The 20,887-nt window shown below is 56.3% G+C and overlaps 2 protein-coding genes across 6 annotated transcripts in view; one reads left to right on the plus strand and one right to left on the minus strand.

Moving 5' to 3' along the window:
- The window catches only part of SZT2 (SZT2 subunit of KICSTOR complex), a 52,545-nt gene extending 35,958 nt beyond the window's left edge, over positions 1–16,587 (plus strand). The window contains exons 43-72 of one of the 3 annotated variants that reach the window (XM_040469899.1): positions 1,251–1,403; positions 1,486–1,588; positions 1,678–1,783; positions 1,870–1,981; positions 2,612–2,730; positions 2,835–2,999; positions 3,252–3,336; positions 3,495–3,659; positions 3,748–3,915; positions 4,274–4,413; positions 4,840–5,006; positions 5,134–5,231; positions 5,324–5,456; positions 5,568–5,698; positions 5,802–5,902; positions 5,976–6,152; positions 6,356–6,623; positions 6,705–6,784; positions 6,872–6,997; positions 7,122–7,321; positions 9,446–9,536; positions 9,682–9,762; positions 9,845–9,919; positions 12,378–12,591; positions 12,990–13,143; positions 13,294–13,416; positions 13,526–13,931; positions 14,061–14,177; positions 15,505–15,573; positions 15,710–16,587. In XM_040469899.1, the coding sequence (XP_040325833.1) occupies positions 1,251–1,403; positions 1,486–1,588; positions 1,678–1,783; positions 1,870–1,981; positions 2,612–2,730; positions 2,835–2,999; positions 3,252–3,336; positions 3,495–3,659; positions 3,748–3,915; positions 4,274–4,413; positions 4,840–5,006; positions 5,134–5,231; positions 5,324–5,456; positions 5,568–5,698; positions 5,802–5,902; positions 5,976–6,152; positions 6,356–6,623; positions 6,705–6,784; positions 6,872–6,997; positions 7,122–7,321; positions 9,446–9,536; positions 9,682–9,762; positions 9,845–9,919; positions 12,378–12,591; positions 12,990–13,143; positions 13,294–13,416; positions 13,526–13,931; positions 14,061–14,177; positions 15,505–15,573; positions 15,710–15,853 (4,271 nt within the window). In that variant the 3' untranslated portion in view covers positions 15,854–16,587. Of the gene's footprint in view, positions 1–1,250; positions 1,404–1,485; positions 1,589–1,677; positions 1,784–1,869; positions 1,982–2,611; positions 2,731–2,834; positions 3,000–3,251; positions 3,337–3,494; positions 3,660–3,747; positions 3,916–4,273; positions 4,414–4,839; positions 5,007–5,133; positions 5,232–5,323; positions 5,457–5,567; positions 5,699–5,801; positions 5,903–5,975; positions 6,153–6,355; positions 6,624–6,704; positions 6,785–6,871; positions 6,998–7,121; positions 7,322–9,445; positions 9,537–9,681; positions 9,765–9,844; positions 9,920–11,451; positions 11,811–12,377; positions 12,592–12,989; positions 13,144–13,293; positions 13,417–13,525; positions 13,932–14,060; positions 14,178–15,504; positions 15,574–15,709 lie in introns of those variants that run through there. The other 2 variants (XM_040469900.1, XM_040469901.1) reach the window with 2 other exon arrangements.
- On the minus strand, positions 16,579–19,289 carry HYI (hydroxypyruvate isomerase (putative)). Of its 3 annotated transcripts, none has more exons than XM_040469907.1 (9): positions 19,023–19,289; positions 18,821–18,932; positions 18,365–18,448; positions 17,684–17,798; positions 17,453–17,531; positions 17,313–17,362; positions 17,130–17,199; positions 16,861–16,995; positions 16,579–16,766 (listed from the first exon to the last, which is right to left on the minus strand). In XM_040469907.1, exons 1-9 carry the CDS (start codon positions 19,219–19,221, stop codon positions 16,720–16,722), a joined length of 891 nt encoding a protein of 296 aa, XP_040325841.1. In that variant the 5' UTR covers positions 19,222–19,289; the 3' UTR covers positions 16,579–16,719. The 3 variants fall into 3 exon arrangements, with proteins under 3 accessions (XP_040325841.1, XP_040325840.1, XP_040325842.1); XM_040469906.1 differs by having other exon boundaries at positions 16,580–16,740; positions 19,023–19,281; XM_040469908.1 differs by lacking the exon at positions 18,365–18,448 and having other exon boundaries at positions 16,580–16,740; positions 19,023–19,278.
- Positions 19,290–20,887: the final 1,598 nt, after the last annotated feature.

A 20,887-nucleotide genomic window follows, 5' to 3' on the forward strand; every position in this document is an offset into this window, starting at 1 on the left:
TGAAGTCGGACGCTTAACCGACTGCGCCACCCAGGCACCCCACTCCCTTCTGGTTTAAAAGTAAAATCGGGGGCGCCTGGGTGGCGCAGTCGGTTAAGCGTCCGACTTCAGCCAGGTCACGATCTCGCGGTCCGTGAGTTCGAGCCCCGCGTCAGGCTCTGGGCTGATGGCTCGGAGCCTGGAGCCTGTTTCCGATTCTGTGTCTCCCTCTCTCTCTGCCCCTCCCCCGTTCATGCTCTGTCTCTCTCTGTCCCCAAAATAAATAAAAAATGTTGAAAAAAAAAAATTAAAAAAAAAAATAAATAAAAGTAAAATCAGATCGCTTCTTAATTTTAACATTCTCCACAAGTCTGTGGGCAAATGTCCCTAACAGTCCTGGACATTGCATCTCTCTGCACATCCTGAGATGTGCTCCATATCAAAGCAGAAGTCCCCTAATTAGCGGACTTCCCAGGGAGTTGATGGCATCTTCTACAAATTGAGCATGAGCCAGGACAGCCAAGTACTTTTGCTTCAAAATGACTTCTAGCAGCCTGAGATGTAAGACCAGTTGGAGCCCAGAGATGGCTGCTCCTCGTTATAGTCTCTTCGTGTGGTTTTGCTGAAGGTCTTAGCAACCAGCATTCCATTTCAAACTCTGCAGCCCCCTGTGTGGCCCGTACACCGCTCACACCCGGCAGCAGCTTCTCTGAGAAACCAAATCGCCACCTTGGCCCTACTGGGAGGTTCCACATCAACCTGGGAACCTGGCAGGGGTCCGACAAGGCACTGGACCGTGTGCTTGGGCTCTTGCATTGTGTCCTACCGCCCTAGGGGTTCCCTGGGATAGCTGTCCTCCAGAGCATTTTCCCTGACTCTGCTGTGAGCGTGTGTCAGCACTCACATCCTCTCCGTTCTAACGGGGTTCTTGTTGCCACTCCCTGTGAGCACACAGATGGATTATAACATGTTCTAGTATAACACAGTCAGAGTGTCTTAGCATTATCTTTGGGATTTTCCTGTGCTCTGCCTTACCTGACGCCTCTTCTTAGCTCCTTCTCCACACCTCCCAAGAGCCTCTGTGCTGTCACCTGGCTTCCCAAGAGCATGGTCCTGCCTTGTTGCCCAGAATGACCGTCTTGCCCCTGCGGGCTAACAGACAGGGCCAAGGAGTCCTGGGGAGTGAGGACAAGTAGGCAGTTCATTAGTGTGAAGTAGCAAGAGCAGAGGGCCGTGTCCCGCTTCTGATCCAGTGTCTCCCTTCTCCCCAGATTACGCTGCTGACGAGAGTTGTACACCCCGAGGGTACCTAGCAGCCACCATGCAGTTTGTCCCTGGCCATTTCTCCTGTGACGTTGTGTGGAAAACCGTGATTCGAGTCCATTCGCGCCTGAAAATGGGGCCCAGCATGGGGGTCTCTCGGGGTGTGTGATGGGCATGAGAGGGCAGGTGGAGTGTGAGGGAATGTGGAGAGGGGAGCGTCCTGAGCCCCTGTTACTCGCACAGCCATCCAGGCCCTGCGCTCTGTGCTCAATGCCTTCTCTGTGGTGAACCGGAAGAATATGTTTGTCTATCAGGAACGAGCAACGAAGGCTGTGTACTACCTGAGGTATGTGGGTCCTGGGAAGACAGGGCAAAGCATGGATCAAGGACGGAGGCAGAGGAGGTATGTCCAAAGACTCTGCCTCTCTTTTCCAGACTCCTGGAGACGTCCTGCAGTGAGCGGCCTTGGGAAGGTGATGCCCTGCCCCCCTCCCTAGCTCTGTCCCGAAGCCAGGAGCCCATCTACTCTGAGGAAGCCTCGGCATGTATCACCCCCATATCCTGGTGCCCTGTGCTCCCCTCACACTCTACCCCCTGGAGCCGGGCCCTGACCAAGTTTCCCTGCAGGGTCCTCGTTCTCCCCTGGACATGGCTTCCAGCCGCGGTTCAGATGCTGCTCGTCCTGTGGGCCAGGTGGACAGGCATATCCAGCTGCTTGTGCATGGCGTAGGACAGGCAGGTACGCACTGTGAGGAGGGGGCAGGAGTGTAACAAGATGAGGTTCTGGAATTCTCCGAGACTTCCTTTGGTACCTTCCCACTCTAGCTCATGCCGTGCTCTGGGTTTCCCTCATGCCAGAGCTGGGTGGGACAGACAGACTCCGGTGATGTTTAGAGAGTAGGCCCTGTGGCTGAATGAAATGCAGCTTGGGGAAGAGAAACCGTTAAAGGTGATATCAGGTATCTAGCTAGCCTGGGTGACTACGTATAGATGGTGTTCTATTGATAGGTCTGGGGCAAAGGTGATGGGTTCGGTTTGGGATATGTTGAGCATGGGGTATCCAGTAGGTGACTGGGTGTTCCAGCTGATACTTATAGCTGGTTTCACGTGTACCAGGTCTTGGGCTAAGACTGTTGCATATGAGGTAGATGTTATTATTTCTCCCATCTCATGAATGAGGACACTGAGGCTTTGAGAGGTGAGACTCACTTGTCCACAGTTACACAGAAAACTAGAACTTGGCAGCGCTAGAAACTAGTGCTGGCTGCCTCCAGTGTGTGGGGGAATGTTCAAGGCTGGGGTTTAAGGGCCGTACTGGGGGTTGCTGGATCCTCGGTCAATGTCTCCACCTTACCATGGCTGTGTCAAGGTCCCGAGATTACAGATGAGCTAGTACGGGTTCTGCGTCGGCGCCTGGACGAGGCCACACTGGATGTCATCACAGTCATGCTGGTTCGGAACTGCAAGCTGACACCGGCTGACGTGGAGGTCAGCTCCCTCCCAGCCTCCAACATCCCTCCAAGGCTCGGGTATAGGGACCATCTCCGCTGTACCCTCTCCGTGCAGCTCTGACTCCCCTTCCCACTCTGCAGTTCATCCAGCCCCCCGGAAGTCTCCCCTCAGAAGTGCTGCATCTGGCCCTGCCTGCCTCCTGCAGGCCCTGGCTTCCTGCCCTGGCCTGGTACCTGCGGCAGAACTTGCTCATCTTCCTGCACTCTCCCAAGTACACGGACAGCAACAGCCGGAACCACTTCCAGGTGAGGTTTCAGTCCCTCCCGTGCACAGATGCCCCCACTCACCCCCTTGCCGTTGTAACCGTTTTCTACAGGTGTCACGTGCTTACCTTTGCCCGTGGACCTTTATACACCCATGCCTCCCCCACCCCTTGCACCTTTATTGTCTTCCTGTGCTCCCGGGTGTGCCTGTCTGCCATCCCCCACTGTGGACACCACCCCCTGATGGCTTCTGTCCATCCGCTTAGTCTTAGTGCTCTGTGCTTGTCTCCCCAGCACCCGCTCCCACCGCAGGGCGGCCTCCCCGACTTGGACATCTACTTGTATAACAAGCCTGGCGGACAGGGCACCGGGGGCAAAGGTACGAGGCAGGCCTGTGCCACTGCTGACTGTGGGAAAGCCTTTCTTGTCTTGTGGCTGACAGGGCCTTTTCCAGCCTTGCAGCTCAGGGCAATCCAGAGGGGGCGACAGGATGTCTGGAGGTCTCAGACCTGAGCCTTCCTGTGGATTTCTACCCAGGGGTTGCCTGCATCACTCTAGCCTTCGTGGATGAAGGGGGGAACCCCATCTCACTGGCATCGTGGCCCCCCTCCTCTCCGGGGCCCCTAGACCCACTGCAAGAGGAGGAATTTGAGCAGCTGACCCAGGTCACCCGCTGCCCGATCGTGCCAGACAGTTCTTCAGGTGGGGCAGCTTGGTCAGAGGAGGGGGTGTATAGTTAATGCTCTGGGAACAAGAGGCACCACCAGGTCACCTCCATTCTTTCCTTCAGCTCAGAATGGGGCCCCACGGCTTCGACTGGATGTGTGGGAGAAGGGGAACATCAGTATCGTACAGCTAGAGGAGAAGCTCCGAGGAGCAGCTCGCCAGGCCCTGGCTGATGGCATTCTGGAGCTGCGGCTGCTGCCAGCCTCGCTGTGTACAGAGGACACATCTCCAGGTACGTGGGGTCCAGAGAACACCCCAGGCCCTAGGAAGACAGTGGTAGCTGGTGAGATTGCAAAGATGGGGGTCCAGGAAGGCATCACAGAGGCTTCCTCCAAAATACAGATTCACGGTTGTCCTTTATCTTCCCTGCATCAGCAAGGTGACATGCCAGCAAAATGCACACATGCAGTTGGTCACCCACTTAGAGAGGGATATCTGCTCACAAACGTGTGGCTATCAGTTGCACATACTGTCATTCACTAACACATAGAGTAAGGGACAAGTCACTCTCATACCTGTCTTGGGGCTAGGTTGTCGGAAATAGGGATTGACCGTCAGTGACAGGCTTCTGTAATGTCTGATGTCCGCAGGAAGTCTCAGGAGCGGGTCGTTGGAAACCAAGAGCCCTGCGGGCCGAGCTAGCACCTTTCCCCCTGGCCCTGGCACTGGCCCTGGGGAGCCTGTGACTCCCCCCAGCAAGGCTGGCCGGCGTAGCTTCTGGGATATGCTGGTAATGGGAGGATGGGAAGAAGTGGTGAAGTTGGCATCTACCTTCTTGCCTGCTTCCTAGCCCCCCTACCTTCCCCTGCAGACCTCGCCCAAGATCACCTGTCATATAAACGATCCTGTCATTAGGGGTTTGCAGAATGTGGCAGGTTCTCTCTGACGTAGAGAGCCTCAGCTTATCAAGTGCCTTCGCTTCCCTTTTTCTTACGGGGCCCTCACAGCAGCCTGCAGGATAAGTAGGGCTTTTCCCAACGTGGGTGCCGAAGCTCAGGAAAGCTGAGTAGTCTGCCCAAAGCTCCTTAGTGAGCCTGCAGCAACGCCAGGGCCTGCACCAAGCCCTCCAGGCTCTTGTTACTTTTCCACGATGCCCCCATCCTTCATGCCATCCCCCTTCCCGACGGCTCTTCCTCATTCACTGCCTTGCCCCCAGAGTAAAACAGAATGTGGGGACTTGGGTTCCCCCAAAACAACGGATGACATTGTCCTGGATCGGCCAGAAGACACCCGGGGCCGGAGGCGTCACAAAACTGAAAGTGTTCGGACTCCGGGTGGAACTGAGCGGGCACCGGGCCCAGATTCTGGAGCCCAGAGACAAAGGTGTGTGTGTGTTGTGGTGTCCTGTTGTGTCATGGGAGGGTGTGAAGTCACAGGTGAGTATCGAGTTTGTGTAAACACACTCGTGTGACATATGGATGTGAGGGTCTCAGTCCTACTGTGTTTTCAGACGCCGGACCACACAGCTAGAAGAGGGCGAGGTGGGGACCCTGCAGCCTGTGTTTGCTCGTGTGACTCAGCGGTGGATGGAGTTTATGGTTCAGATCGGTGAGACCCTAGGCCCCCCCTCCCCTGTACTCAACCCCATGGCCTGGTCCCCATCCTGCAGCCCCATCATGACTTCTCTGCGCTGGTTCCAGGTTGTGCCTCAGTGTCCAGAAGCTCCACCCACATGGTGTCGCGATTCCTCCTTCCATCTGTCCTTTCTGAGTTCACTGCTCTTGTTACCTCCATGGCTGGAGACACCAGCGTCCGTGTCTTTGAGCAGCATTTGTGAGTTTGGTGTCTCATGGAGGCTGAGCTAGGGCAGGTGGGGGCTAGGCCTGGGAGGTGGTGGCCAGAGAATAGGGCCACGGGTGGTCTGCTTTCTGTCCCTCCCTCCAGGGGTTCAGAGCCTGAGATCTTCAGTCCTTGCTCCCTTGGACAACTGGGCCCAACCCCACGCCCAGCAGCTGAGAGACATCTGCTGCTTCTGGGCAGGAACTTCTTGCAGTGGAGAAGACCAACCCAGCAGGGTGAGGGCATGGCCTAGTGGGGGTGAGTTCAGATAGCTGTGGGGGCAGGGTGGGCTCAAGGGGATCTGCCTCCAGACCCCTATCGAGCCGCTCCCCCCTCTAGCCGCCAAGGCCATGCAGCGCTTCGAGCCAGGAGGTGATGGGAGCTCCGGGCGAAGTGCTCCCCGGCAGAGGTTCCTGCTGTTGGAGGTCGTGGACAAGAAGGTAGAGGTGGGGCCAGCGGCTAGGTCTGAGAAGGGGTTCGGTGATCTCCCTGACCCTGACCCCTGACTTCCAGCTGCAGCTGCTGACCTACAACTGGGCTCCAGACCTGGGAGCAGCATTGGGCCGAGCGCTGGTTCGCCTCGTGCAGTGGCAGAACTCACGTGCCCATCTCATCTTCTGCCTCCTCAGCCAGAAGCTTGGGCTCTTCCATCATTACGGCCAGTTGGACTTCCCGGTGCGGGATGAAAAGGTGCCCGTTGCTTGGGCCCCCTCCTCTAGTTCTGGTTCCTGAGGGATTAGTTCAAGGAAGTGCCAGTCCAAGAGCAGGGGAGAGGGGACAGACTGAGGGCAGAGGTAGTGGGGAGGGTGAGTCTGAGAAAGGAGGCCATGGGGTGGGTGAGAGGATCTGAGGGCAAAGGCCATGAACCCATTGTGACACTCTGTCTCTCTCAGGAGCCAAACCCATTTCTGCTGCCAACCATGGAAGCAGAGACCCTCATCCGGAGTGCAAGCCCCCCTCTGAGCCGTGAACAGGGCCGGCTGAGTGCGTCCTCTCGGGGTGGGGGCCCCCTTCCCCTGGACACATTCCCCTTCGATGAGGCCTTGCGGGATATCACAGCTGCCCGCCCCAGCTCCTCACTCGGTCCTGTGCCCAGACCCCCTGATCCCGTCACCTACCATGGACAACAGTTCCTGGAGATCAAGATGGCCGAGCGCAGAGGTGAGGGCACTGGGCCGGGCAGAATGTGGGAGAGAGAGGGCTGACAGCTCCCGGGCCGTTACCAATGCCTGCAACCCCCAGAGCTGGAGCGCCAGATGAAGATGGAGAACCTGTTCGTGACCTGGCAGCAGCGTTCTGCCCCTGCCAGCATGCCCATCAGTGTGAGTGGCCCGAGCCTGTGCCCTCCGTGAGCATCCTGTGACCCTCTCCTGGCCACCGTTCTGGTATTCACCGCCCCATGTCCCCAGGCTGCGGAGCTGGAGACCCTGAAGCAGTCTTCCCGCCTGGTGCATTACTGTGCGACAGCCCTGCTCTTCGACCCGGCTGCCTGGCTGCATGGGCCCCCAGAGACCTCTGGGCCCCCCGAGGGCCAGGTGAGGCTGGGGACTCCTGGGCTTCTCCCACGGGACCTCCGTTTACCTGCAGTGCCCTCCATTCCTCCCCCACTGTGGTGTGTTTGACGGCGGCTAGAGCCTCCCTTAATCTCCACTCCCACAGCGGCGCCATCGCCCCGAGTCAGGCTCCGGGAGCCGCGAGGCCCCCGCAGGCTGCGAGCCCTCAGATGTGCCTCCGCCAGGTGCCCGTGAGGAGCCTTGGCTGAAGGAGCTGAGCTTGGCTTTCCTGCAGCAGTACGTGCAGTATCTGCAGAGCATGGGCTTTGTGCTGGTGCCGCTGCGGCCCCCCTCACCCGCCCGCAGGTGAGCCCGTCTCTGCCTTCCCCACCCACCCCCCTGCTTCCCTCCGCCATGGGCCAGGCCCCACACACCCTTGCTCTCTTCACACGGGTCCCGTTGGAACAACCGGGTTCTCGTGCACATTCATCCCACTGGGCTGAACACATGCATGAGGATCTTGGACGCTTTCGTGCGGGCCTCCCGCACGTCGTCTAAACCTCGCGGCCACGTTTGTACGCAGAGCCGTGTACATCCTCACAGGGTTCATGCCCGCTTACGTCTTTTTGCTTATGTGCCGGTGTACAACCACACATGTGAAGCTCCCAGGCTTCTGAATCTGGGGCTTACTGATTCCTGGCCAGATCCTGCATGGGCCTCTCCTGGTATTTCACATGCTTCGTGGCCCAGGAAGCCCTTCGTGGCCCCAGGAAGCTAGCGGTCTCTCTCAACAGGGAACCCTGTGTCTGGCCTGCTCGTGGGCAGTTGTGACAGGCCTGAGTCTTGGCAAGTAGGCAGCTCTTCTGTCATCACCTTTCCTCTCCCCAGAGCACGTGAAACATCCACAGCCACCTTCCCTGTTCCGTGTCAAATCTCAAATCCCCGTTTCCATGGCCCCTGCTTTGTTTGTCTCAACATCTGGGCCTCCAGAGTCTGCGTTCCCAGCCCCTTCCCAGTGGCCCTGGGAACGTATCTCTTCACATGGCACGGTTACTTTTGGGTCTCCACGTTTGTGAGTTTATCAAGGTGTTCTCTCCCTCCTCTCTGTTTTTAAGCTGGTAAGTTGTACTTCCTTCCTCAAGACACCACTTGGCCCAGAAAGCCAATTCCAACTCCTTAGCATTTCTGAAACCAGCGTTCCAGCTGCCAGGCCTCCCTTGCTCTTCCAGGCATTAGGAGGAGAGGACAGGCCTGCGCCTCTGGGACCTCACCCCTCTCGTTTCTGGGTGACAGGGACTGAGCAGGAGCTCTGCTTGCTGTCTAGACAGGTCCCCCTAAAGGAGTGTCTCTGAGAGACTTTAGTCCATACTTCCCATTCAGTGAAGCTCTTCCCGAAACTCTGGATTCCTTTTTTTTTTTTATTTTAATTTTTTAATTTAAAAAATTTTTTTTAATGTTTATTCATTTTTGCGAGAGAGAGAGAATGTGAGCGGGGGAGGAGCAGAGAGAGAGGGAGACACAGAATCTGAAGCAGGCTCCAGGCTCTGAGCTGTCAGCATAGAGCCCGACACGGGGCTCAGACTCACAAACCATGAGATCGTGACCTGAGCCGAAGTCGGACGCTTCACCGACTGAGCCACCCAGGCACCCCTGGATTCCTTTTTAAAACAAAAGACACTGGGTTGAAAAATACATTTCTAGAGCAAAATTTATTGTCAGGCCTTCCTTTCTCATCAGTCTTTAACCATTTCCAATCGCTGCCTAAGTCTTGTCCCAATTTCCTTGAGGATTAAATGAGACGCTGCTTTTCCCCAGAGGCTTTGACACTCCCCACCCCAGACTGCCAGCAAGAACTCTGGCAGTTTATAGCTCCTGAAGTGATGAGTGTGTCCCACTGGTCCCTGCTATTTCCCTTCTTCACAGTACCTTCCCTGCTTCTCTGCTCCCCTTGCCTCTGAGTTGAGCAGACCTATGGGACACTGAAGCTGCTGTTTCTTAGTCAAAAAAAAAAAAAAAAAAAAGCCTTTTCCCTCTCAGCAAAAGTGCCTAACTACGGCCTCAAGCATGTGCTTGAATTTTCCTCCTGAAATCTTAGATGTGCATCATCTTCTCCGTCCCCCTGCTCCCACTGCCCCCAGTACGCACACTCCATCTCTCATCACGGTGTCTCCCCACAGTCCCAGCAGCCTCTCTCGCACCCTCACCTGCCCCTCCTCCTCTCACTGGTAGAGCAAGGCCTGCTGTCCCCCTCCCCATGGAGTACTCCTCTGGCTTCCCCTGACCACAGCAGCTGCTGTGGAGAGAATCCTGCCCCACGCTCTAGACCTGAACTCTGGTCTCGGCCACTTACCTGACACAGGAGCCCAGGCAGCTCCATCCCCTCTCTGGCCCTGTTTCCACCCCTGCTCGCCCATGAAATGGATTCTAGGTGTGCAGGCCATACCGCCTTACCCACTGGCCTGCCTCATCCTCTTGTTCTGTTTCCTACAGCACCAGCCGGCTGCGGGCCATGGCTGTCCTTGGAACAGAGGGGCGTGGCTCCTTCTCCTGCCCTAAAACCAAGACTGACGGGAGCCCCAAGGTAATGCATCATTGTGTACCTTCACTGACAGTGAAACCCATGAGGCCCCAGACCCAAGCTAGCATCCCTGATCCTCCCCTGCTGGTTCGAGGCTGGTGAATCTCCAACCCCTGCCCCTGAACCCCAGTTTTTCTCCTTTCTTTAGAGCACTGGCTCTCCAGTCACCACCTACCACCTACAGAGGGCACTGCCCGGGGGCATCATCCTCATGGAGCTGGCTTTTCAGGTGAGCAGGAGGAGCGCTGAGTAGGGAGAGCCAGATCCATCTGTCTCTTGCCCTCCTGACCTCATCTTCACCCTCTCTCCAGGGCTGTTACTTCTGTGTCAAACAGTTCGCCCTAGAATGTTCCCGAATCCCCATGGGGCAAGCTGTCAACTCTCAGGTATGTGGTAGGAACAGAGGGAATAGGGGGTCTCGGGCATACTCAGCGCATCCCCAGTGTGCTGTGGCCAGTAAGAGGAACACAGATAGTCTGGCCCAGTGGTGATCTGTTGCTGTGGGCTGGCCAAGTCAGTGGTCATTCTGGTGCCATGACTGGGTCATCCACCCATCAGTGTCACTGTGTCAATGGCCCGGAGCTGTTATTCAACCATAGCACTGGAGGCAGAAGGCAGTCCAGCACCGTGGCTGGTCTGGCACTGACAGGAGCCTGGCACTGTGGTTAAGCCATAACCAGAGATGGTCAGCTAGCACATTTGAACATAGTGGGTAACCTCACACATGGGTAGGCCAGTGCCAAGGGCAGTCCTGGCCTAATCTAGAGCTGGAGACAGCCAGACTTTGTCAGTGTCATCACTAACACTTAGAATGAGGACCAGAGTTCCCAGCCACACAGCATACCCCTGGCCCTTAGTTGTTATTTACATCCCTGTCGGCCTCAGGGCAGAGCCCTATACCGGTGAGGGCCGCACAACTCAGGAGTGCTCAGAATGAGTCAAAGGATTGAGTGAGGTCAGGGACCTGAAGCCCTCTGTACTTGAGTTAGTTCAGCTCCTTCAGGTCATCAGGCATGTCATGTGAGGGCCTGTACCTTCTCTGTGCCTCTCATCTAGTTTGAGATCAAGGTCGGACTGGGCCTAGTCAGACTCCTCATATCTGGAATGCTCACGTCCAGCCCATAGATGGTTGCCTTTGACTTGAGTGTGGATCCGTAGTCCACTCATCACAAGATAAGGTGACCTAGAAAAGCGTGGGGACTTTACATGCAGGAACCTACCTGGGCCAGAGCGCTGTGAGGGGAGCTCTGGACAAGCAGGTACGCTGTCCGTGTAGTGCTGTACTGGCAGGGAAGACCCACCTCCGTGACTCTCTCGAGCTTCTTGAAGTCCTTGTGGCTTCTCTGCCCCTGATTTCCATCCAGTTTGGCTCGCTTTGCCTCTACTTGTGTAATCTCTGACCCTACTTAGATTTGTAAATTGTTTTATTGTTGCTGTTGTTTATTAAGTGTGGAGTATGTGCTCAGTGGAGAGTTTTCCTCCTGCTGCACACTTGAGGAAACCGATGTGCATGGATATTAAGTAATTGCCTGGGCACATGCCAGTTGGTGGCAGTACTGGGGTTGGAATCTAGGTCTGTGGGACGTGAGCCCTAAGGTAACACATCATCGTGTGCCTTCCTAACAGCGAAATCAGTGATGTCCCAGACACCAGTGTCCCCGAGCCTTCCTTTCTTCCTCTTCCCCTCCTCCGTGAGCATCCTGTGACATTTCTTTGGCCGCCTCTCCGGTGCTCATGATAATCATAGTCCTTGGTTATTTCAGTTTATCACAAGCTCTCTAGCTTTACAAAGACCTTTATGTTATATTCATGTACATGAGGAAACTAAGGCTGAGAGACCATGACTCAGCCAAGATCACACAGCTCCCCTGGCCCCTAGGCTGTCACTTCTTTGACAGCCAGTTATTTCCTTTCCTAGTAACTCCTGTGCCCAGTGCTTCTGATGGAATGGTCGTGTAGATTCTGCCATCCCAGCACCGCAGATCCAGCCGCTAACACTCTCAGTGATGGTGATTTCCACCAAGAGAAGCACCAGCTCTGTGTCTCTGCCTTCCTTCCTTCCTTCCTCCGTTCGTGGTTCATTCATTCGCAGATCAATTAGAGGAGGCCTACCCTGGCCTAGCCTTCGCAGGATATCCCAGATGAAGCTTTACGATTGAGTAGGAGTTAGCCACATTTGGGGAGCAGGGAGAGCAGCATTCCAGGCAGAGAGAACAAGCAGTTACAAAAGCGTGAAGAGAATGTATGATGTACTGGGAAGAGCGGTGCTTTGATGGAAGGTAAAGCTGGAGAGACGGCAGGGGCCGGGAAAGACTTTCTAATAGTAAATTACACGCCTGGCCTACCCGGATCACCCTGTTTAAAACTGCAGCTGCTTTACTAGATTTTCCACAACCCCACCTTCTAGCGTACTGCCTCCTCATTTATTCTGCCTAACAGTTATCATCTTACCTACCCACTTACTAGAACGGGAGCTCTTGAAGGTAGGGTTTGCTTGTTTCCCGCTGTATCCCCAGCACCCGAACAGTACCTCGTAAGACACTGAACAAGTATTTTTTGCATCAGTGAATCTGCCTCAGACTTTATTGGAATCTGGGATAGAGGGAAAAGGCCCATCTATCAAAATGGTCGTGGTTTCACGTCAACAGAGTCACGATACTGTATGAAACGGGACGTAATGAGGAGGGCTCCCCATAGAAGTTACTCTGGCAGACGGGGTTCCCCCAGGCCCACAGCAACAGGGTGAATCTTGAACTTCCTCTTCCCATGGAAGAGGGAGAGAAATGGGAATGTGCTGGGCCGTGTGCTGTATCCTGACCCAGTCCCCTGCCGCCACCTCCCCAGCTGTCCATGCTGTTCACTGAGGAATGTGACAAGGTGCGGGACCTGATGCACGTGCACTCATTCAGCTACGACTTCCACCTGCGCCTGGTGCACCAACACGTCCTGGGCGCCCACCTAGTGCTGCGACATGGCTACCACCTCACCACCTTCCTGCGACACTTCCTGGCCCACCACCCTGACGGGCCCCACTTTGGTCGTAATCACATTTACCAAGGTCTGTGCCCAAGGGCAAGCCAGTGAACCAGAAATAGACCACAGGGTGTCTCCAAGCCAGGGCCGATGGGACCACTTCCTGGGGCCAGACCTAGTCTCTGCACCTCCTGTCCTGTATTGTTAATCGCCTCAGGTCACTTGGACCCTGTCCCCATGTGTCTGGTTTGTGTCTTTATCTTCTTCACGCTGTTTCATATCAAAGTTTAGATCCTGTGTCATGTGTACCCTGCCCTCTGTCTCTCCCGAGCCACTTTTGTCTCATCTTGATGTTCCACAGGAGCTCCCCAGAAAAACAGCCAGGCCACTTGTCGATCAGAGCCTTAGGGACTTCTAACCTCCTGCCCCACCCATGCAGTGTGTCTGTCCCAGGCTCAGCATCTCCTGTAACTTGCCCCTCAGGGACCCTGGAGCTTTCCACACCGCTCATTGCTGCCCACCAGCTGTATAACTACGTGGCTGACCATGCCAGCTCCTACCACATGAAGCCATTGCGGATGGCGCGGCCAGGAGGCCCAGAACATAACGAATATGCCCTGGTATCAGCGTGGCACAGGTAGAGTGGCAAGGGGGCACCAGCATGTGATCTGGTGAAGCTGAGGTCGAGGCCATCCTGGCAGTAGGGAGACAGAGTCTCGAGCAGGAGGGAGGGGGTTGGCTTCATTAGAACCTCAGTGTTGGCATCTCACCCACCCTCACTGTACAGCTCTGGCTCCTACCTGGACTCTGAGGGACTTCGTCACCAGGATGACTTTGATGTGTCTCTGCTTGTGTGTCACTGTGCTGCACCCTTTGAAGAGCAAGGAGAAGCTGAGCGGCACGTTCTGCGGTCAGCAGACTCCCCCACCTTGACTGTGCTCGTTGTCCAGCTCCCCTGTGCCCTTGCTCTGAGCGTCTCCTGTTTCAATCACCACATTCCTACCCCTCCCGCCCCCCAGGCTGCAGTTCTTCGTGGTGCTCACCAGCCAACGAGAGCTCTTCCCCAGGCTCACTGCCGACATGCGCCGGTTCCGGAAGCCACCCAGGCTGCCCCCTGAGCCGGAAACTCCCGGGAGCTCAGCTGGTAGCCCCGGGGAGGCCTCAGAGCTTGGCCTGGCCTCTGGACCAGCTCCCCTGTTCCCCCCATTGGCTACGGAGGTGGGCGTGGCACGGGCACGGCTGGCTCAGCTGGTCCGGCTGGCTGGAGGGCACTGCCGCCGGGACACCCTCTGGAAGCGCCTCTTTCTGCTGGAGCCTCCAGGGCCTGACCGGCTACGGCTAGGGGGGCGCCTGGCCCTGGCTGAGCTGGAGGAGCTACTGGAAGCAGTCCATGCCAAATCCATCGGGGACATTGACCCCCAGCTGGTAAGCAGCTGTGGATTCTAGAAGGGGCTGGTTTGGATACTAGGAATCCTACCAACAGCCAGGGTAGAGGGTACAGAGGTCTCAGGTGGCTCTGGGACAGCAGATCCAGGCCCATGGACCTTCCCCTAGGACTGCTTCCTGTCTATGACGGTCTCCTGGTACCAGAGCCTGATCAAGGTTCTCCTAAGCCGTTTTCCTCAGAGCTGTCGCCATTTCCAGAGCCCAGACTTGGGAACTCAGTACCTGGTAAGTCTCCCTGATCCTCCCCTGAAAGGGGACACAGCGGAAGTCCTCATCAGAGAGATGACAGGTGTCCCCCTGAAGGAGCCCCAGCCTGCCTGAACAAGGTCTGCTCTGGAAAGAGGCCTAGATGAAATGGGACTACCCGGATCCATGTAAAACCCTTCGAGCACTTGACCCTCAACATGGGATTCGTGAGAACAGCCTAGAGCTCTGTCCTCAAAAGCTCACAAAAACACAAACCTTTGGCTAGAGATCCCGAGGGCCAAGCTCTGGAACTTCACCAGTGGTTGGTCTTGGGGCCAGGAATCCCAGAAAGGACCTCTGGAGCTTTAAAGCCCCGTTACCCAAAGTGTGGTCCTCAGGCCGGCAGCAGCAGTGGCACCTGGGAGCTTGCCAGAATGCAAACTCTCAGGCCCCACTCCAGACTCAGAACGTGCCTCCTAGCCCGATACCCAGGGGCATGTGAGAGACTGAAAGCACTGCCTGGGCCAGGTAGAAAAGGGTTCACGAGAGCATGGGAATTAAGAGACTGAAGAGGTGGGCCTGACAAAAGCAGTGGTTCTGGGGAGGAGATGTGCAGAAGAGGGCTTCAAAAGTAGGAGTTGGTCTGTAGAGAGGGGTCCTGCAACCCTGCTTGTGGAGAAGGGTAGTTTCAGGGTGGGAAGGGGCATCTTTGGATATGGACGTGAGTTGGTCTAGCTGCAGTTGTGCAGGGGGTGTGAGCAGATGGGGTGCTTCTGTGGGTGGTGGGAGCGCTGAAGCAGGAGCAGCCTTGGGGGACGGGTGACAAGTGGAGTCTGAAGTCGTGAGGCCCTCCCAGGACCATATTCTAGAAGGTATATGGATGCCAGGAACTGGAGCCCAGGAGGGAGACCTGGGCAGCATCTACATGAACTGAAGCCTGGGAGTAGAAGGAATCATGTGGAAGAGATTGCAGAGCTGAGCATAGGGACAGACAGACGTAAGTCCCAGGGGAGGTCAAAGAGATACGAGACCCAGGACAGGAGGCAAGGAAGGGTCATGTCAAGTGTAGAGAACTCTCCTTCATTGATATACTTCGGCTTTGTGCCTCTCGGTAGATGACCTCTCGGTAGATGACCTCTGAAACAGACTTCTGGTCAGGCTGACTGGGAGTCAGTGAGGACGAGGACTGAGGTTCAGTTTAGAGACAAGGTCCTGGGTGACCGTGGAATGCGGGCGGGCGCAGGTTTGGTGATGGACGCAGGCCTTCCTCAAATGGGTCCCACTTCCAGAATGCCCTCGAGGAAGAGGGATGCTGCCTCAGGTGAGACAGACCTCACTCCCCACGTCACTTTGTCTTTCATTGCAGGTTGTGCTGAATCAGAAGTTCACAGACTGTTTTGTGCTGGTGTTTCTGGATTCCCACTTGGGAAAGACGGTGAGCACAGGGGGGAGGGGCTTTGTGTCAGCCCAGTGGGAGGATCTGCCCAGAGCCTGCTGAGGCTGGGGAGCCCTGCCCCCGGTACCCACTCTGCCCTCCACTCACCATGGCACCCCCACCATGTTCCCCACAGTCTCTGACAGTGGTTTTCCGAGAGCCCTTCCCGGTGCAGCCCCAGGACAGTGAGAGCCCTCCTGCCCAGCTGGTCTCCACCTACCACCACCTAGAGTCTGTCATCAACACAGCTTGCTTCACCCTCTGGACCCGCCTCCTGTGAGGCCCAGACCAGTGAATGTCATCCTTAAACCATGGATCTGGGAGACTGTCCACTTGAAGCAGGACTGACCAGCCCTTCTGGGCCCAGACACTGACGGACACCGAAGGCTTTGTGACTAGATCTCAGGGGCCTGAGTCCCAGCCTAGCAGTAGGAGCTGCCCTGCTGAGCACCTGCCAGGGTGACCTGCCCAGGGCTCCAGAGGGTCAGGTCAGTTCCCTGAGGTGCCCATCTCCTCTCAGGCCCCTGGACCCTCCCCAGAAAGGGACTCCACCTGCCTGCTGCCCTGGTGGAGTCCCAGGAATTCACACCAGGTGCCAAGCACTCACCCCTGAGAGCTCCTCTGCCTGAATGCTGCCTCCCAAGTCTTTGATTGCTTTCAGCCTCCCTGCATTTTGAGCATTTTGAGCCCTCTGGTCTTCATTTCCCACGTGAACATCATCGCCGAACATTGTTGTTGAGATAACAACAACTTGGTTCCCATCCCAGCTCTGCTTCTGAAGCCCCTGTGACCACAGGCAAGCCCCACTGCTCTCGGACCCGTGGTTTCTGTTGTGTTAATGAAGAGGTGGGCTCGAAAACCCCCATCTCCACAGCGACACTGGCACAACAGACTGGAGGACTTGAGTGTGAGCTGTACGTCCCTTCTCAACAGGAGGGAAGTAACCCAGGGAGACAGAAGTTTAGACACCGTGTGTCCTCCACCCACCCAATAACACACAGAGGAAAACGTTCAGCAGGTGGTCTTTTAATTCAGGAGATTTGGGATGCTTGGTGCACTGTCCCACAGAGGCAGGTGGGTGCCGGGCAGGACCTCACTGGCCAGCCTGTGGGCGGCCCCGCCTATCCCAGTAGGAACGAAGCCAGTTCAGGCCCTCTGCCGTGTCTCCTGAGGAGAGAGGGAGGCCGTGGCATCTCGACCCGTGGGGAGAAAAACAGCCATGTCTGCTACCTATCCCTCAGAGCTCCGTTCCCCAGCCCTAGGCCTGGAGCCCCAGCACCCCCTCACCTTGAGGCTGGTACTCGCAGCCCACAAAGCCCTTGTAGCCTTCATCCTCCAGCAGCTGGAATAGATAGGGGAAGTTCAGCTCTCCAGGGCTGTCAGGTTCCCCCCGGCCCGGGACCTGTGCCACCTGCACGTGCCCTGAAGACAGATGTGGGCAGATGTGGGGCCCATGCTCCAGCTGGGGCCAGAGGGACAGATGCGAGGGTCTGAAGGGGTGGGAGGATAGAGGGAGTAACGCAGCAGACGACAAGGAGCCAAGAGACCCCTCTCACCAACAAGGGGTAGGAACTCCCGGATGTTTCCTGTCAGGTTGCCATCCATGATCTGCCAGTGGAATATGTCCTGCGTAGAGATTACTACAGTCAGGGGCCCTGCAGGGCCCTTTCCCTCACCCCGTTCTTCCCAGATGTGGAGAACACGGGCCTTCTGTGAAGCACTCCCTTTCTTCCACTCACCATCTGTAACTGGAGGTTGGGTCTTCCGACCTTCTGTAAGATGGCTGCCGCTGGGAGAGAAAGCGGGGAGGGGGCCGTGAGACACAAGGAGAGCACAAGGATCACACGGGACTGGAGGGGGCACAGGGCTGCAGTCCTACCCTGTTGGGGCGTGTCCAGGAAGTACTGAGGGTCAGTGCTGCGGGTATTGATGGGCTCCAGCAGTCCCACGAGGCTCTCCTAGCATCATGGTGGACCCGTGTCCCATCAGTCAGTCACTGGTGAAGCCCCTCCCTGTTCCCTGTGAGCTGGGCTAGTGCCCAGCCTTGTGCCCCCTCTGCACACATGGGCATTCGTGTAAGCATTGTGTGTCCGTTTGTTCTTGGTCTCACCTGAGCCAAAACCCCAGCCGCGTGCCTCAGGTTCTCCAGAAAAACTGTCTCCATTTCACTCCTGACTGCTGCTCGGTCAGCACCCTGGGGCACTCGGCCAGCCATCAGGTGAATCCTGGGGGGAGACAGCACTGGTGGGGGCTGGGGAGTCCGTCCTGGAAGCAGGGCCCTCCTTTGGCTCCCTGTGGGCATCTCCTCCAGCTGCCTTCCCCCCATCTCCCCTGCTGATGATCTATCACCTGGCAGTGATGCCCTCCGGCACCCTCACATTCCATGGTCAGCCTGAGGCCGTGCCCTTCCCCAGATACCTTCTGAGAGACACCCCATCTTCCTGCTTCAGAGACCTCTCACTCGGCTCTCCCTGTCCATCTTCTTTCCAGTGCTCCTCTCCTCAGGCTGTAAACATGTGTCAGCCTCCCTTTCTAGAAATTATTTTGACCCTTTCCCATGAGTATTCCATGCTGCTTGTCTCCACTTCCTGCATCTGCTCCTTAGATTCTTCCCATCTGCTTTCTGCCCCCACCACTCGCCAGTAATGACCTGTTTCCAGTTCCACTTCAGCCCATTTGCACTCGATGGGATGTGTTTATTTGATCAACCCCATGGTGTGCCTTCTACCTCCTCCTGTTACCACCTGATCTTTCTCGGCCACACTCAACTCCAAAAGGTCACATTTCCAGCCTTAGGAATTCTGCTGAGCAAACGAAGCCTTCCCTGGTCTCTCTCTGCTGCATCCTCGCCTCCAGTGCTCCTTCCATCAAGACCCTGTTCAACATCACTACTTGTAAGAAGCTTCCTCTGATCCCAGACAGATGCCTACTCTGCTCCCACAGCTCCCATGAACTGACCCTTCCTCAACTGGATCTCTGTATGTTTACCTGGCTACCTCCCTGGTCAGACAGCCCCCAGCACAGGATCCCAGGATGAAAGAGTAGCAAACAGGAGAACCGCACACGACAGATAATATCCAAAGGCAACTGACAAAGGACCAGGACTGAAGGAGTGGAAAGGCCAGTGCGCTCGGACTCCGAGCTCTCTGACCTGGCGTCCTGTTCTCCCAGACCCCAAACGTGGGGCAGGGTCTGGGAGGAGACAGGGCAAGAAGGCGAGGGGGTGGAGGAGAAGAGCGTAGGATACCTGGGACAGCCCAGAGCCTTGGCGTACAGCACCGCCTGCTCCAGCCCCTCTCGGAAGGCCGCTTGCCTCCCGGGAACGGCCCCCAGCCCCATCTCCCCTTTCTCTCGGTCCCCTGAGGAGAGAACGGGCGTCAGCTGCGGCTAGCGTCCCCAGCGCTCCCCGTCCCCCCCGACCGCCGCCCCGGTTCGGCCCCGCGGCGCACCGGGGGGCGTGTTGATCAGCACCAGCCGCAGGCCCGCTTCCCGCGCCGCGCGCGCCAGCGCCTCGGGCGACTCCGAGTACGGCCAGGCGACCTCGGCGGCCTCGAAGCCCGAGCTGCCCGCCGCCCGAAGCCGCGCGGGGAGGCCGGGGAGCTCGGGGAACAGCCACGACACGTTGGCCGAGAAGCGGAGCGGAGCCATAGCTGCCAGGGCACACGCTCGCGGGGCAGAGTCCGGGGCCGGAAGGCGGAAGCGGGCGGGGCGGGGCGGGGCGGGGCGGGAGGCCGACCGAGCGGGGGCGCGCTGGCGCCGCGAGCCGAGCCACCAGCCCTCCGCGCCTGCCTTTTCAGGTTAGAAAAGCAGCGAGGGGGGAAAGACCGCGGATGGTCCAGAAAAGTGACGTTTTTCGAGCCCCGAGAAGGGGAGAGGCGAAGAGGGCCGAGTGGAAGGAGCTGGGTCCGGGCGGGACAGCCCCCCTAACTGCGCGGGGCAGGCGGGGCCTGGGACTCCTGGGCCGAGAGCCGGCGGAGAGGAGACAGAGAGCCCAGTTAAATTCGAGAAACGTGAGCTTTAGCAAAGACTTAGTATTTTCCCTCATTATAAACACTGTATCTGTTCTTTACGCAGTGTTTGAGGGCTACAAGACCAAATCGGGGGCATTTAAATCACCAGTCATCGGGGCGCCTGGGTGGCGCAGTCGGTTAAGCGTCCGACTTCAGCCAGGTCACGATCTCGCGGTCCGTGAGTTCGAGCCCCGCGGCAGGCTCTGGGCTGATGGCTCAGAGCCTGGAGCCTGTTTCCGATTCTGTGTCTCCCTCTCTCTCTGCCCCTCCCCCGTTCATGCTCTGTCTCTCTCTGTCCCAAAAATAAATAAACGTTGAAAAAAAAAAAAGAAAAAAAAAATCACCAGTCATCGCACCGCTACCCATTAACTCTCCCTTACAGATTAAAAAATAAACTAAGTGCAGGTTTTTTTCTTATAGACTTCTGATCATACTGTACATACAGTTTTATGGTCTGCTTTTTAATTTAATATGATTTTGTGAGCATTTCCCCGTGTTCTTCAATATCCTTAAAAGTCCTTGCATTTGCTGCTCGTTGTCGCATACCCAGGCAGCCCAGAATTTATCCTTTATTGATGGTCATTAGGGCTTTTCAATATTTGTGTGTGCGTATGCTGTAAAAGTACTTTAAAGCACCTCTTGGTTCCATCTCTGAATCTTTTTCTTAGATTCCTTTGAAATGTCCATTACAGTATTTGCCGGCCCAAAGTCCTATAGGAAAACTGGCCCCACCAGTGGTCTCTGCACTGAGGGGCTATGGACGGGCAGTTCCCCCTTATCCCTAGCTGATTGGGCCACAGGAGGACATCTGATCCAAGTGCAGCCAAGGCTTCCGCTGGTCTAAGACCCCTTACTTGCTGGTTTGGGAAGATGATCTGGCCAATCAGATTCTCTTCTTCAAGGTTCATAGGAGAAAGTCAACTAAGAGGTGGTCTTGCCGGAAGATGATTGTGGCTGTAGAAACAAAAGAAGCAGGAGTCAGGTGGAAAGCTAGCTCAGAGATGGGGGTAAGCAAGCACTAGAGCACTATGGGTAGAGGTAGCAACTTGAGAACCTCTGTGTAGAGTTCCCCAGGCTAGCCAACCCCACAGCTGCGGGGGGACTGTGCACTTCCCAAGCTGGGATGTTGACTCTTAGCTGGGCTCTTGTATTTGTAGCCTCTTCATGTTTCTTGAGACAACTCGAATGTGTTTATTTCATCCACAGTAACCCAAATGATTGGGCAGGTTCACATGGTCAGCAAATAGGTGATTAAGGTCTCAATACTCTGCTAAAGTGCTTTTAAAAACTGTAAGTTTAGGGGC

This window comes from Herpailurus yagouaroundi, unplaced genomic scaffold, assembly GCF_014898765.1.
Source record: "Herpailurus yagouaroundi ecotype Mexico unplaced genomic scaffold, PumYag 77, whole genome shotgun sequence".
Taxonomy (NCBI): Eukaryota; Metazoa; Chordata; class Mammalia; order Carnivora; family Felidae; genus Herpailurus; species Herpailurus yagouaroundi.